This window comes from Saccopteryx leptura, chromosome 1, assembly GCF_036850995.1.
Source record: "Saccopteryx leptura isolate mSacLep1 chromosome 1, mSacLep1_pri_phased_curated, whole genome shotgun sequence".
NCBI lineage: Eukaryota > Metazoa > Chordata > Mammalia > Chiroptera > Emballonuridae > Saccopteryx > Saccopteryx leptura.
The window spans coordinates 318716940-318732821 of record NC_089503.1 but is presented as its reverse complement, the minus strand read 5'-3'; the positions used below and the strand labels follow the sequence as shown (position 1 = coordinate 318732821).

General features: G+C 57.6%; 1 protein-coding gene across 2 annotated transcripts in view; it reads right to left on the bottom strand.

Moving 5' to 3' along the window:
• The window catches only part of TAFA5 (TAFA chemokine like family member 5), a 131761-nt gene that overhangs the window by 63915 nt on the left and 51964 nt on the right, over nucleotides 1-15882 (bottom strand). Inside the window, exon 1 of one of the 2 annotated variants that reach the window (XM_066358716.1) lies at nucleotides 8817-9125. The exons of the other annotated variant lie outside the window; for it this stretch is intronic. Within the exon in view, the coding sequence (XP_066214813.1) occupies nucleotides 8817-8907 (91 nt within the window). The 5' untranslated portion in view covers nucleotides 8908-9125. Of the gene's footprint in view, nucleotides 1-8816; nucleotides 9126-15882 lie in introns of those variants that run through there. 2 annotated transcript variants of the gene reach the window in all.

The following is a 15882-nucleotide window of genomic DNA, read 5'->3' as shown; positions in this document are numbered from 1 at the left end:
GCCTGAGGGAGGGACCATGATTCCGCAGGTGCAGACCTGCAGTGACCACTGGAACCTGCAGAACTGTCTGGAGCTCCAGCTGCCCGCACAGCCCACGCCTGTCCACTGACCCCTGGCCAGCATTCAGTAGGCACTCAGTAACACGTGTCCCATCAGCACAGCATCCCCGACCACAGTGTCACTGTACCGCGCCTCACTCTGCCATCAGAAAGGAATCTCCAGCCTCCCTGCGAACGGGAAGCCAACACCACTGCCACAAATATCAGGCAGCTGTAAAAATAAACACACAGCCATTAAAGTGAAAAATGCCCCTTTGTGCCCTACACGAAACCATCTTCCATGCCGACAGCGGTCCGTGCCCTCACTCAGGGAAATGCTGAATTTATGCGTGGAGACACGTTAAGAATTTCCGAGCTGTCCACCCTAACCCAACCTCCTGGGGAAGGTGGGTCCTGCCTCAACCTGCACCTCAAAGGTTTTCACTTCTGTGGGTTCAAGCACCCTGACAGGAGACCCCTGATGGCAGGATGAGAGGGGGGCTCGGGGGTGAGACAGACTCATCAGGACATGTGGCACATACCCCTCTGCCATTGGGTGTATCCTATCAGCTTCTTGGGGCTGCCTTAAGACGTCCCCACATACTGGTGGCTTAAAACAACAGAAATTCATTCTCCCACAGTCCTGGAGCCACAGGTCCAACCTCGGTACATGGGCTCCATCCAGAGGCCCTGGGGGAGGCTCCTCCCTGTCTCTTCCAGCCTATCATGGCAGCAGGTGTCCCTTGGCTTGTGGCCACATCGCTCCAGCATCTGCCTCTGTCTTCACATGGCCTCCTCCTGTCTGCCCCTTGCCTTTGGAGTTAGGTGGACCCTACACCAAAGCGACCTCACCTGGAGATCCTTACCTTAACTACACCTGCAAAGCTCTTGTTCCCAAATGAGGCCACACCCACAGGTTCCTGGGGGCCTGTCGTTGGGGGGCCAGCTCGCAAGCACCTATACCCGCGATAGGGAGAACAACTGTAATTGGCTAATAAAATCTGCCTTCCCCAGGCAAAAGCCAGTTTTGTAAAAGTGTGTGTTCCAAAGGCTGCACGACCCCCTCTGATACGCAAGGGAAAGAATATGCAGGGTCAAGGGCAGAAGTGAGGTCTTCCAGCAGGCTGCAGAGGACGGCACCCTCACTGGAACCTGGAGCCTCCCAGCACCCGTCCCTGCTGTAGCTGGCCCTGGGAGGCAGGGCCCAGGGTGAAGGGTGCACCTTGGCCTGGAGAGCCGGGCTCCCCTGCAGAACACCACTGTCAGAGCAGGGGACCAGGGCCTGGACCCAGCCGCTGGCACCCAGAGGTCAGCTCAGTCCTCTCGATCTCACCTCAAGTCCGGTGCAGGGCAGGAGCATGGGAGCCCACGGTCCACGCGGAGATGGCATCGCCCTGCCTGAGACACCCAATGGGTCCCCTTCCTGCCAGGCTTCCCACCATGTACAGCTGGGCCCCACTGGGAAGCAAGGTCAGGGGAGACGGGGGGCTCAGCTCACAGCCCCAATGCCCTATGTTAAGGCTCCGGCCCCGGGGCCTTGGCCAAGACCCTGAACTTTGTCCTCGAGTTTCCTCAATGGTGACATTGGGAGACAATCACAGCTTCCTTGCATGGTGGACAAAGACCACAGGAGGTGACAGCTGAGAGCCGCCCTGTGGTCATTTCCCCCCCCGGCCCACTCTGCCCCAAGATCCCCTATCGGCCCCTCATGGGAGGTGCTGAGCTTCTGAGACGCAACACAGTTCAGATTTGTTTCCCAAAGTGAAGGGGGCAGAATAACAGAACACCCCACCATGTACAGCGTGGCAGGCAGGGGTGCGAGGAGGTTGGCACGCTGCTAGCAATATGTGGGACCGCCCATCACCCGTGGGGCCAGCAAACCACCTGCAGAGCAAGCACCCCACTGACCAGGAGTCTAGGAAAACAGGGGAGGTAAATGCCAGCAGCTGCCCCAATGTAGCTGTGTCCTCCCAAACTCCTCCTGAGCTGCCACAGCCGTGGGATGCCTCTCTGCCCACGGGTGGCTCTCTTCCCATCACAAGACGCGTTGCTATAGAGGGATGAGAATCAAGCAGCCTGGCCCTGCCCACGGGAGGCTTGAGCGGGAGGCCCAGGGGCATGCTGGGCCACCATGCTCCCGGATCCGGATCTGCTGGGGAGATGCCCATCCTGCTCCGCACCTCCCAACGCTTGCCAGCCCCTCTCCAGAGAGATGCTCGCTTCCAGCAAAGGCAAGCCCAGCACCTGAACGGCGTTGCATCTGGTCACTGCCCAGGAACAGAATGGGCCAAAAGAGATATCCTTCCAACACTCCCAGGCCCCTTTGAGCCCAGCTCTGGCCGACAGTTGGGTGATGGCGCTCCCTGCCTACAACTGTGGGTGCCCTGGTCCACAGCTCATGTGGTCCTGATGCTGGCACTACACCCCCCGCCCCTGCACTCAGTAACTAGGTGGTTCCAGGTCACTGGCTCCTGTCTCTCTGGTCCACTTGGAGGCCGGGACCTGTGCTGAGAGGAGCAAGGCCTCTGCCAAGCCTGGCGAGCAGACCTCCAAACACCGGAGAGCCCCGGCCACCCCCCCACAGGCCTCTAACCCCCCCCCCCCCCGCACACACACACACCTGCTTCAGGCTCCTTCCTGGCCATCTGCTCTCGAGCTCTGGGTGGGTTGGGCTTGTTCACCACCCTCGTCGCCCCTTCCCCCTTCTGCTGGCCCTGGAGCCCCCTTTCCTTTCATTCAGGGAGGTCGGAGACACAGTCCGGCAGTCAGCCGTGGGAGGGAGGGCAGCCCTGCCCTTCCCTGTGGGCTCCCTGGGTCCAGGACAGAGTCCCAGGATCTGCTGTCAGCCACTGCAGAGGCCTCTCAGGCCAAGTCAGCAGGGACAGAAAGGCTGACCTCAGAGGGCAGGGAGTGGGGTGAACTCAGAAGCGATGGTTAGAACACAGGGAGGGGCAGTGGTGGGTGGACCCACACACCATGGTTCGAGCAACTGGAGACAGCGCCATCTGAGGAGATCAGCTCCTCTCCTCTTCAGGTAAGTGAGTCTGGGCTGGGAGTCTGCCCCTTGCACCCCAAGTCCGCCTCCACCATCCTGAGCACCACCCAGCCCATCCGACATAGCAAGGGGAACTACCTGTCCACATATGTTGGCTCCTCACGCACAACTGACAACAACAGTCATAGTCACCAGGTGCCAGGCAGGGGGCTAGAGGCCCACTTGCCAAGTACCTCTCATGGCCACCCTAAGCTTCTATTATCCTTTCCACCCTGCTGAGGAGGAGACTGTGGTTCCTAGTGGCCCAATGACTTGCCTGATACCACTGGAATCTGGCTTCCTATTCCCAAAGGCCACCTACAGAACCACACATGAACAATGGGCTGGGCACAGGGTCTGCGGACAGGTATCTGGAATGTGGGGAGAGAGGCGGGAGCACAAGGAACCTGGGCAGCTCCCAAGCTGTGGCACTACCTGGGATCGCACAGCAAAAAAGGGAAAAACTGTGAGCTCATGTGTCAGTGTACGGCACTGACTCGTGACCTGTGATGTTGCCTGATCTCACTTGCTTTCTCTGTAAAAATGCCCCTTCCACAGGCCGTTGCATGGCTGCTCTGGGAGTGCACACTTCTGTTTCTGCCCAGCTTGCAGGAAGGCAGGTCCAGGGGACTGACCGGCAGGGGCAGAGAAGTAGACATGGGCGTCTCACCCTCAGCTGGCCCTCCTCCAAGCTCAGAGGCTGCAGGCACACTGGTTGCGTGCACATGTGTGTCAGGTGTGTTATATGTGTGTATGAGAGTACCTTGTATGTGCGTGAGCTTGTATGTAAGTGTATGTATGTGAAATCAGGGGCACAGCTGTGCCACATCACCCAGAGTGGGCAGCCTAGGGACAGAGGTGACTTCTGGATTAAAGGAAGAATTCTCAAGAGAGAGAACAGGTCACACTGCAGCTGGAGGGGATTGCGGGGTCATGAAAGTCTCTGTCAGAGGAGACAGCTGTGTGGAATGAGCCATGTGTTGTGGGCACACACACACTCACATTTGTGATATTACATGCTATGCACGTTCACGCTATAATACACTTCCTACAGAACCACATGCAGATGAGATGAGGCCCCCCCCCCCTGCCTTTCTCCCAGCAACGTCACCAACGCCCTGTGCTCCCTAACTAAGCGGCATATTTCAAATCAACTTCACTATGCATTTCATATATTTCACATGCAATATTTCATATTTCAAGTACCTTTATGTAACTGAAATATGCATGTTTCATCAAGAGAACCACATGTGTGTACACATGCACACACACACGTCAGCAGTGTGAAACTGCAGTGATGTCCATGTCCCCACTTCTCCCAGCCACGCTGGCTCTCTGCTAGGGTGGGGACGTGCTGGCCTTGCCATGTCTTTGACTCCTGGTGCCTGCCCAGCACCAAGCTATAGGCCATTGAGACCCAGAGGCAGGCCTGGCCTCTCAAGACCCCCAGAAACATGGACAGTTGCCACACAAGGCAGCGGTGAACCCTGTCACATCTGAAAAGTCACCTCCCATGACAGCCTCCCCTGCCATGTTTTAACTGTCACAGCTGTGAGACCCTCAGCGACAGGGCTCCTGTCATGGTGGGGGTGGGTTTTATTCAGAGTGCTTGTCACACAAAAGGAGTGGGTAACTCCTCATGCATTTTCCGTTTCACCCCTACCTGCAGACACTCGTACATACCTGACCTTTCAAACAGTCTGCGGGGGGGGGGGGGGGGGTTGGGCACACCTGGTTGGGCCCCTCTGCACACAGCCCAAAGACTCAGAGACTCACATTTGGGCAATCACAGCCAGCCCCCTTACCCCCCACCCCCAGGAGAGGGAGCCTCGCAGCCCACGGGCACATCTGGGTGGGGGCCATGGGCTCAGCGGGGCTGGGAGCGTCTAGAGCACACACAGACCCCCGGCATCTGAGCCTCCAGCCCCTGAAGTCACAGACTCTGAGAATGGAGCGGGCACAGCCTGGGGCCCGGGGACCACCAAGAAGAGCTTCCCGGCTGCAGAAACATCATGTGGGTCCACCGCGCTGTTCCCAGAGCGGGCAGCCACAGGCCTGTTCCACTGACCCCTCCGTGACAGCAGAACACGTGCGTGGGTTATAGCTACAAAGGTTCTTTGCATTCAACAAATGTTTCTGAGAGACTCGCATGCGCCAGGAGCCGTGTGGTTGGTGTCAGTGCGAAGTTCTCAGGCCACTTTAAATAAACTGACAGAGGAAACAGACATGTTGACGCTCTGCTTTGGCTGCTTCTCTTGTGAGGCCCGCAGCCGCCAATGACCAGCGCGCAGAGCACACGGCCATTCACAGGAGGCCATGGAGGGGCCCCCTGGGACGAGGTGTGCCCCACAGCAGCCATGCGTTCGTAGGACCAAGCTTACTTGCAGGAGAGATAGCTAGGTAAATAAACGACAGAGGTGAGTCCTGCTGACTCAATCACTCATCAGCCCAAGAGCCACAGGGCCACTCACAGAGCAGGTGTGGAAGGGGGAGCCGGGTCCTTGGATGGGCAGCCAGATGCATACATGCATCCCCAACCTTTCCCAGCAGGAACCCTCACAGGCAGCTGGCAGCCTGCTCGCAGCTGGCTCGCTCCCCTGCCACAGAAGAGTGCAGAGACTAAAACCCCAAGGCCACATCTGCAGGAAAAGGGCCAGGAGGTACAGCCCTGCTCCTGCCTCCTTTGTTGTCCCAAAGCCCCACCCCTTCACCACCGGAGGGGCTGGCCAGACAAAGAGGGGAGGGGGTGTCCGTGTCCATGCCCTCCTGCTTCTCCACAGCAGGCCCTTCTTTATTCTTCCTGGAACACTAAGATCAAGAGGAGAGCCGTCAGTCCGCACAGCGCTGTGATCCAAGCGGTGACGGGAAGACAGGGAGGGAAACAGCATCAAGTCTGTGGAAGAGGCAGGTGAAAAATAATAATTCTATGTATTTCCCTCACTCTGTGTTCTGAGACCAAACACAGTTCAAGAGACGAGAGGGTAGCTTCCCTGTGCCCCCTCCCCCACGTGCACTCTGCTCTCTGCTCAAGTAGTGAGGTCTCAATGGGGTCCCCAGGATCCCTGCCCCCCACTGTGACTGTTGGTCACAAACACACAGTGTCTGTGTCACTGCAAGGGTCAGGCTCTGGCTTGCAGAGGGTTGCCGGGTATCTTGAAGGGGTAAGCAAGGGAAGGTGCTGCCCAGGCCCTGGTCCCACGCCCCAGCCGTGGCTAGGCCCTGGGACCCTCCTCCTAGCTGAGTCAGGCCTGGCACGGCAGGCAGGACCATTCTCACAAAAAGCGTACCCGCCAAGGCCGCAATTAGGGAGCACAATGAGCCTCTCTCCCAGTCCACCGCCTTATTCATCTCTGCACTGGAGGACAGACTGGCCAGAGTGGGATAGATTAGCCAGGGGCTGACCTGTCTCCACATAAAAGGCAGAGTGTGCACAAACAGCTCCCTGTGTTCCCCATTCCTCACCCCTGAACAGGCCAGATTCATGGAAATGGCGATTTAAGCTGCTCTTTACCACTCACCCGCAGACAACAGTCACAATTGTCCAACGCCCGCTCGCTTGCTCCCACCCTCCTACTGGCCAGCACACTGCTAGAGAAAAAAGTGGCCTGGAGCCTGCAGCCCACATCCACCGGGGAACCAGGGGCTCCACCCTCTTCAAGGCTGGCCCCAGGGCTCCTGACTCCAAGGGGCCGAAAGGGGCACATCAGAGAAGACAGGGTGCCGCTGCAGTCCTGATGGCTCACAGAGATGGGGCAGAGGGACTCCGTCCCCGTGGAGCCACTGCAGCTGTTCAGGATGGACACAGGACATCTGAGGACTCTTGAGGCTGTGGGGGAAGGTGCTAGACCTCCTCGGATGAGCCTTGAAAGACACTGTGCCTTCCGAGAGCACCTGTAGCCCGGCCCCATGTGCTGTCCCCACCCTGTCTTCCAGAACACAGACGCGCATGAAGCCTGCTTCAGGGCGGACCCTGTGAAGGGCTCTTCACAACACTCCACAGAAGAACTGCACTCTGTGAACATGGTCATTCTCCCCAACACTGACCTGCCCACACCTACTATCTTTGACTCCAAGAGACAAAACACTCCTTCCTCTTGACCAAAACACACCATCCTAAGACTTGAGGCTGGAGAGCGACAGTGCCCCACAAAGAGACCAGGACTGGTCAGTTCCCATGGGTGAGTGCTAGGGCAGCCTTTAGTCACAGGCTATCAGAGCTTCCCTCTTTTACTAAACCACAGCTTTAGGATCAGGGGAAATTCCCCTCATTGCAGAAAATGCCTACACGCCAGGCACTGCTGGCTTTACAGGAAGGAACTGAAACTTCAGCATGTGCCCCTTTCCAAACGGACCCCCCACACCCTGACCGAGAAAGGTCAGAGAGAAGGGTGAAAAACTTGTGGCCCATACAAGGAAGGCCCAGATGCAAAGGGACTCCATGGCCACTGGGTGAGCTGAGGCTGCCCTGGACACAGGAGAGAGCGACCCTCTAGGGACTCTCCAGCCCCAGGGGACCACGAGCCCATAGAGCCACCCTGTCCTGAAGCAAGTTCAGTAAGCCAGTGGCGGGCTGATGGGGACCAGCTCCAACTCCAGAAAGGCCTCGTCAATCCGTTACATAGCAGGCCAGGCCTGCAAAAAACCCTGGGGACGGCACCTCTCCCTTCAGGGCCTGGATCCAAAATCAAGAAAGGGAAATGGATACCGAGAGAGCAAAGCAGGTGACCAGGCCTGGGGCTGGCCTCCCACACCTACCTGCTTCCTAGGAAGCCAGCAGCAGCTCATTAATTAGGAGGGAAGCAGCTGAATGCTGCAAACCCTTCCTTTGTAGGAACCCAGAGCTAATGAGAAGCTGCCTACATTCTAGGCCCACCAGCTCCCTTCTGTGCCACTGGGGGGGGGGGGCATTGCTGGTGGAAGGGTTCCCCAGGGCAAGGGCACATCAATGTGTGTAGTGGGTGGGACTGTGGGCTGCTCTGCCAGGGCTGGTCTGGCTAAGACATGGGTGCACCAGGCACATGCTCCCGGAGAACACAGCCCTGGGACCAGCAAGTTTCCAGGAGTGGCCAGAGTACTGGAGTACCCACCAATCATACAACCCGCTGCACCTTCCCGCCCTTAGTGCAGGACTCCCCAGTCCCAGAGATACCCTCACTTGCAAGGGTTTGATCATCATGTGCACCTCAACCAACTCCCAAGTACGGTATGCCAGAGCCCTGTACTCCAGCAGGCAAGGAGAGACCTGGGCAGAGCTTGGTGCGGGGCCCTGGCGCTCTACTGGTGAAGTCCCTGCTCTCCAAACCTATGGGCCCGGACTAGGCCCGGAAGGCGGCGCGGGAGCGGGGTACAGGCGCGCAAGCCTCTCCCTGGTCTTCCTCCGGCCCTCAGACCCGCGTCCCGCCCGCCAGCGTGGAGCGCGGGTGCCATCTACCGAGGCCCGCGGAGAGCACGCGGGAGCCACTGCCAATCGGCCGTGCGGGCAGGGGACGAGTATGACAGCCTCGGCGTGGGCCCGGGTTCCCGCGGTGCGAGGGGCATCGAGGCCACCCTCCACTGACTGGCCCGACCCTGCGGGCGGCCCGCGAACACCGATGCGCACGGGTGGCAGAAGCCGCGCAGGCGCGGGGAAGGGTCCGCTAGCGGCCAGTTCAGCCCCGCAGTGGAGCTCGGCGAGCCCCGGTCGAGCGCGGCGGAACGTGCTGGAAGCCCGGCCGAGCCCGGAGACGGCGCCCGGGGACAATTACCTTCTTTCAGGAACTGCGCGTGGATCACCAGGACGAGGAAGCAGCAGAGTGCGGCCCCTGCGAGTGCCCAGAGTGCCTTCAGGAGCTGCATCGCGGAGTGCCCTCTCGGCCGACGCCCCCGAAGTCGCGTAGCGAAGGTCCAGGCGCCGCATCAGCGCCCCGCCGGGTGCAGCCGCCGCGGCCGCCCGCTTGCACCCTCCATCCGCCGCCGGCGCTGCGTTCCGCCGCGACTGGAGGCGCCACTCCGGGCAGCAATCCGCGTCTTTTTGGGCAGAGGGAGGGGAGCGGGGAGGGCGCGGGGAGGGGGCAGGCGGGGGCGGGGAGGTTAATAGAAAGTCTCGGGCCGCGGCGGCCGCCGCTCCGGCCACTCGGCTACCATCGCGGGCTGCGGGCCACCGGGGGCCCGGTCGCGGGGGGGTAGCCGCCGCGGCCCCATGAATCAGCCCCGCCGCCGCCACCGGAGCCGCTCCGCCAGCAGGGCCCGGACGGCCAGCCGCGGACTGCGCAACGGCCCGGGCGCTGGGGGTCCTGCGCGACCCCGGCCCTCTGCCGCCTGCCGCCCGCCGCTGCTCGGCGGCGCCTTCCTTTCCTCCTCCTCCTTCTCCGCCTCCTTCTCCTCCGCCGCCGCCGCCCGCGCTCGCTCTGGCCCGGGGCTCAGGGGGCCGCCGCGCCGCCACCAGCTCCGCGGAGGGCCGGGCTCGGGGCCGGGGCTGAGCGCAGGGCGCGGGGCTGCCGCACCATCGCCGCCGCCAGGGCCCGTGCGGCCCGACCGGGCTCGAGGCGATCGAACTTGCGCGGCCCGGGGCTGGCGGGCCGGACCCCCCGCCCCCCACCCCCGGGTCGGTGCCGGCCTACGCGCTCCCCAGAACCCGCGCCTCTGCTGCTGCGGTCGGTCGAGGCCCGGACGGGCGCTCCCGCGATGCTCGCGCTGGTGGCCCTGCCGGTGTCGTTGGTGGTGGGGCGGCCGTGCCGACAGGTGGGGCCGGCGACGCTGCGCTCCTGACCGGCCGCGGGACGCAGCTGCTCTGGCCCGGGGATGCGCTGCCGCCGCTCGCTCGGCTCGGCCACTCCTAGGGAGGCGTCGGGAAGGTAGCGGGGACCAGGCCCGCGCGGTGATCAGACTCTGGCCCGCCGCCGTCTGCGCTCCGCCCGGCCGCCGATGCGCACTGGGCCGCGGAGGGGACCCTGGGGATCCCCGCCGCCCTGCAGCGCCCCCGCCTGGCGCACCGGCGGGTCAGGCGGGGCCGGTCCTGTCGAAAACCGCGGGTCGGGCTCCACCTAGATGCGCAGGGGCCTCACTGCAGAGCCGGCCGCGCGGGTCGGGTGGGGGAGGGTGGCGAAGCTCCGGAGGCGTCCAGTGTACCCAGCCCACTGCATTCCACGGTCCCCGGAGATACGAGGAATCGGGCCCAAGGCATCGCCACTACCCAGGGCTGACTCGAGGTGGTTCCGGAAAAACAGCACCTTCGCCTGGAAACACTCACATCCCATCCTGGCTCTGGAGTGCATGGGTACACAGTAAATGCCAAGGAACTGCTCCATATAAACAGCGGGCACCTCCTGCCTGGGCCTCAGTTCCGGCTCTAAGAAGGGTCAGTATTTGCTTCCGGCCACTTTCCCTCACTGCCCCTGCTCCAGAGCAGTACTGTGTTTTGTTCAGAGCCCCTGGGAGCATAATGTCATGAGCCTCAAGACATTTTTGTCTGAGCCGAATTCCAAGTTCAATTTCAAATACCCAGCAAAGAGTTTCCCACAGGGGTCAGGAAGGAGCCTCTGCCTGAACCTATGCTCCCACCTGTGTGGGGTGGGTGGAGACAAGGACTAGGATTGTGCCCAATGGAGAGTCCTTGTGAATGGCAGGCAGGCCTGGAGAGCACAGCACAGGGGCTCACTGAGGCTGTGTCCTTCTTGAGCAGATAATTTGGTGCCAAGAAGGGGAAGAGGCCAGACCCTGAAAGGCTCTTAGAGGTCAGACAGTTTAGTTAAACCCCTCAGTGTACATTTGGGGAAACTGAGGCCTACATAAAGCATGGATACCGGTACCAATTTCCGCAATAAAGGGTAGGCCTCCACAGTGCCAAGCCTGTTCTGACTCCAGAGCCTGGTCAGAGTGAGGCTACCTGAGAAGCAATGCCATACCTGTGGATGCATTGTTCCCCGAGCTTCCCCGTATCCTGGGAAGGCTTCTGAGACAGAAATGCTGGTTCCAAGCCCTGGAGAAGTGGCCACAGCCTCACGCAGGCCAAACAACTTAGGATCTAGCTCAGAAGTGACTGCGTTCTCAGTCCTCGGCAGTCCCCTCTCAGACCCCCGTTGCCTGTGAGTTCATCACTGTGCTCCTCAGCCTCGACCCCCAGGCATTTTCCAGGGAAGCCCCAGCTGCAGTGACCACAGGGGGAAGCGCCCTGCCTGGCGCACAGAGCCTGACCTCCACCAAGGTCACTGGCCTTTGTTTCTCACCTGCAGCAGAGCTCACCACTTGGGTCTGAGGGGCCAGGGAGATGCCCATTACACACAGAACCCCAAAGGGGCCTCAATCAGGACACAAAGCCTGCCTCTGACATTGCTGTGTGCCCAATCAAGTACATATTATTCGAAATCTCAAAAATGGAAAAGAACTCTAAATTTGCCACAGGGACTTTAAAAATGTAACCATTTGGGGGATGGATCTTCTACAAAGAGCATTGAAGAAAAGAAAGATCCCAAAGGGAGCAAGGCCTGAACTTATCTTCCCCAGGAGGAGCCAGGGCTTCTGTGCTGTGCTGGGGGGCTGGAGCACTCTCCTCCGTACAGTGGGAACGTCTACTAGGAAGTGTGCAGAGCATGGCTGGTGCCCTTACAGGGCTGCTGGAGAGCAGGGAGTCCTGTGGCCGGCGCTCGGAGGACTAGTAACAGTGCCACCATGGAGATGGTACTTTGTGTGTCACTAGCTGGCGTTACTACAGTTGAGCACATAGGCAGTGAACGTAATAGTTTAGGTACAGGCGTGGTTGTCTCACTAACGAGTGACAGGAATCTCCCTATCCCATTGCAGCTTTTACGACAATCTCGGAACATCACTCACACTTCAAGTTACCACTGTCCCAGCACAAGACATTTTACGGAATGTTTTGATAAAGACGCAAACATATTACCTTATCGGGAAAGATTTTTTTTAAAGCATTTGATAAAACTGCCTTCCGATATAATTGGTTTCCCTAGTAATCTCATATTTTAATTTTAGTCGTGGGCTCCTTGGACTTGCACAGAACAAGTGGGGAGCCCCCCCCCCTCGGCTCAAATGTGAGGGTGGGGACCGGAGATGGAACTATGCTCAGCTAGCAGGCCCAGGGAGCCAGTGGCAGGACGGGTCCCAGGTACAGTGCCCGGCATGCCAGCTTGCCTGCCCACTGGGCCATCATCATTTCCCGGGAGGCCCTTCTTCTGTTCCATACCCTGCCCAATCCCACAGAACCTGCAGTCAGTGCTCCTGGTCTGGCAAGAAGCCTGCTGGGCTACAAGGGGGCAGAAGTGACCCCTGCTGACCAGCTACTGTCCCACCTCAGCCTGTATTCCTGTAGAGAGGACCTAGCGGGCAGGGCTACCAGGTGTTTGCAGAAAGACTGTGGTGGGAAACAGAAGGCAGGCCCAGGACGTGTGTACACTGGAAATCAGAAATGATCCAGGGACAATACAACGTTGATGATGATAACAACAACAGTAGTAATTCTGAATGGCATCATTCTCAAAGAAATTGGAGAGCACACACTACCAATAAAAAAAAATCAAAATTAAAAAAAATCAGGCTACTGAGATAAAAAGAAAAACAAGAAAAAAAAAAAGAAAAGAAAGAACTCATGGAAATCAACGTAACAAACCAATTTTAAGCTACAGAGGATGGCCTGAAGGGTAACATGGTGTGACCGAACACCAGATTATGGAAAACAAAAGTCAGAGATGCCTCACTGAGTGGAGAGCAGACAGAAGGAGATACGGAAAGGTAGGTGATAATTGAAATGCAGGTGTTGGATTTTCATTGATTAGAAATTCCAAATAAGACAATAAAAGGCAACAAAGAGGAAGAAATAGTCAAATAAAGAGAACACACGTCTTATGACTGCAGGGCTCACCGTGTTCTGAATAGATCCAACGGGTGGACCTCAACCCGGGTCAAGGTGGAGAATAGCTCTGCAGGGTATAGGAAGACCAACCACACATCAGTTGTGAGTCTATACGTTTCATTAGTGATGGGGCCGGGTCTCTAAGTCCTAATAGAAAAAAGACGGGGGGGGGGGGAGGTGTCTAGAATTTTATACTTAGCTACACTATCAGTAAAGTCCTACGGGCACTCAAGAGTTCAGTTTACTACGCACATACCTTTGAATGATAAACCAGTAGGGGAAAGGAATGAAGAAATCAGATGTGGGAATACTGGATAAAAAAATGATCATCATCTCTGACTCTTTAGAAGTGACATGAACCATAAGAACATGCCTCCAGGCACATTAGCCACTTGGAAGATGCTCCTCCAACTGGTAAAACTGTTACAATCAACTGGCATTTCTTCCTCCATCATCCGGGTCACAAAACCTGGCATCTCTGGTAAACAACATTTTATGAGTCACATTAGAAAGGCTATGCATTGCATCTCAAGTTTTAAAATTAACATGTAGACAAAGGTCAGAAAAATATTTGGCATAGAAAAAAAATATATAAATCCTTCAACCTCAATTATTTTTTTAATGCTATGAAAGAAAGGGGGAGTGGAGTGTCACAGCAGAGAGGAGGCTCTCTTCCTGCTCAGAATGGAGAGGAATGTGGTCCGGGCCAGAGGCGGTGAGTCAGGAGGAACACTAAGTAAGCACCTGAAGTCATCATATGAGGTAAAAAATGAACCCATAGGAATGAAGGGGGTGAGGCCCGGAATGGGGGGAGGGGTGATGAAGAGTTTGCCCCTGGGGAAGAAGTCGGGGTTGGGGGTGGAGGCAGAATCTTGCTTTTCATTCTGAAGCTTCACCTAGTATTTGAGGGTTTTTTTAACATGTGAGTTGTGTCATGTCCTGTGGTTTGCAAAAACCTAGCATCATAAAAATAACGTAAAGTGAGGCTGAGCTTGAAGTGTAGGCTGGAGAAGGATGGAGAGGGGGCAGGCAGAGCGCCTGGGTCCTGGGCTGGCCTGGTGACAGGGCCCCAGGTTTGTGACTCAGGGCATCGAACTTCTCTAATCTCTCTGCAGAGAACCAGATCTTTGTCTGTGAATGTCAGAGGCCAGATGTCCGTACAGGGAGCACCACCTGGGTAACTTTTAGCAGTGCCCTAAGGACTTGGCCCATCTAACGAAAGTCATGCATGCATACACACGCACACACGTATATACACATGCATGCATATACACACATAAACGTGCATATGCACATGTGCATACACAGCCCTGATGCCGCGGTCTCCCACGTCCCAGTAGGTGTGCTCCAGTCTCAGGATCCGGGGTCCCCTCACTGCCCTGCTCTGCACACAGATCCCCCTCCTGGTGGCCTGGGCCCTCACAGGCACAGGAGGGCCCTCCCCAACTAGGTGATGTGGAGGAGTGGGGTGGCTCAGCCACCAAGCTGCATCAGGTGAATGTGCTGAGGCCCAGGTGATGTTCCAAATGAGCAGGGTGGGGGTGGCTGAGTGGGGAAAGGAAACCAGTGCCCCATGTGGGGCGGGCCAGCCCAGCCACAGAGGGCCGGGCAGTGCCTGGGGCTCAGTGGGCTGGGGAGAGGCCACTGGACGTGCCCATTGCAGCCTGTGTGTCACAGCTGCTCAGCATCCAGTGTCCTGCTTGTCCAGCTCTGTGACGTGTGACAGGAACACAGGTGCAATATGCAGGCACATGTGTGATAGGGCATGCAACACATGACGCCGTACATGTGACATGCAATGGGGCACACATATTATGGGTGCATGTGATGTACATGCCAGTGCCACAGGTAACATGGAAATTACGGGATACATTTGACTGGGGACAGGTAGCATTATGACAGGAGCACACATTACGTGCCAGGAAGGAAGCACATGTAACATATGATGGGCACCTGTAAAGGCATGAGAGATAACACACATGACACCTCAACAGAGGGAGACATGTGACATGTATGACAGGAGGCTACCTAACATGCCATAGAAGAGGACACATGACACTCATCTTAGGGGAAGTGAGCACTGTTTTAACATGTTTATGGAGACAGAAGTTGGTCCTAACTGAAGGTGTTAGCTCATGGACACACGTGGGCCTGTGTGTGTGCTGTGCATTTGTGTGCCGAGTGTATTCTCTGCACGTGGGTGTGGGTGTTGTCTGTGTCTTTGTGTGCATGCCCCCTCTGGGAATATGCTCAGAAGACTGTTTCAAAGAAAAGACATGTTTTCCAAGGGAACCATGGACGCTCCTAACACCTCCAGTTTTGAAGACAGATTTGTCAATCCCAGTGGAATAAATCGTCTTGGGGACCCTGGCTAATAAGCGTGCATACACACACACACACACACACACACACACACACACACACACACACACACACAGACATGCACCCCAGTCATGCATGCATGGCCTGCAGCCCCCTTTTCCAGCCCATGAACGGCTGGGGGTCCTCCCTCAGAGCTCGTGGACATCCCCAAGTGGGGAGGGGAGCATAGCAGACTTAGCATCACATAACTGACCCTGGGGGTCTTCTTAAAACAAAGCACGTGACAAGACCCGCAGTCCCCTCACCCAGGACCTCCAGCTAGTGTCGTGGCACTATCCTATCCATGGCCATCTGCGGCTGTGGGGCAGGCAGCTTAGTGGTCACCAGGGCAGCTCTGACCTGACCCACCTGGGTTCAGACCCCATCGCCCACCCCCGAGAGCTGGGCTGAGCTCCTGAGCCCTTCCAGCCCAGTTTCCCCCTCTAACATGGGGACAGCATGGCACTAAGTGAAGGGCAGGACAGGAGCTGGGCAAGTGGCTCAGGGCAACGACCGCGGGTGTCAGGCGGCTGTCACCCGGCTAGCCACACAACAGAGAGGACTTCCAGGGGGTGGAGCCCAGGTCTTTTATTTCAAATTTTGAT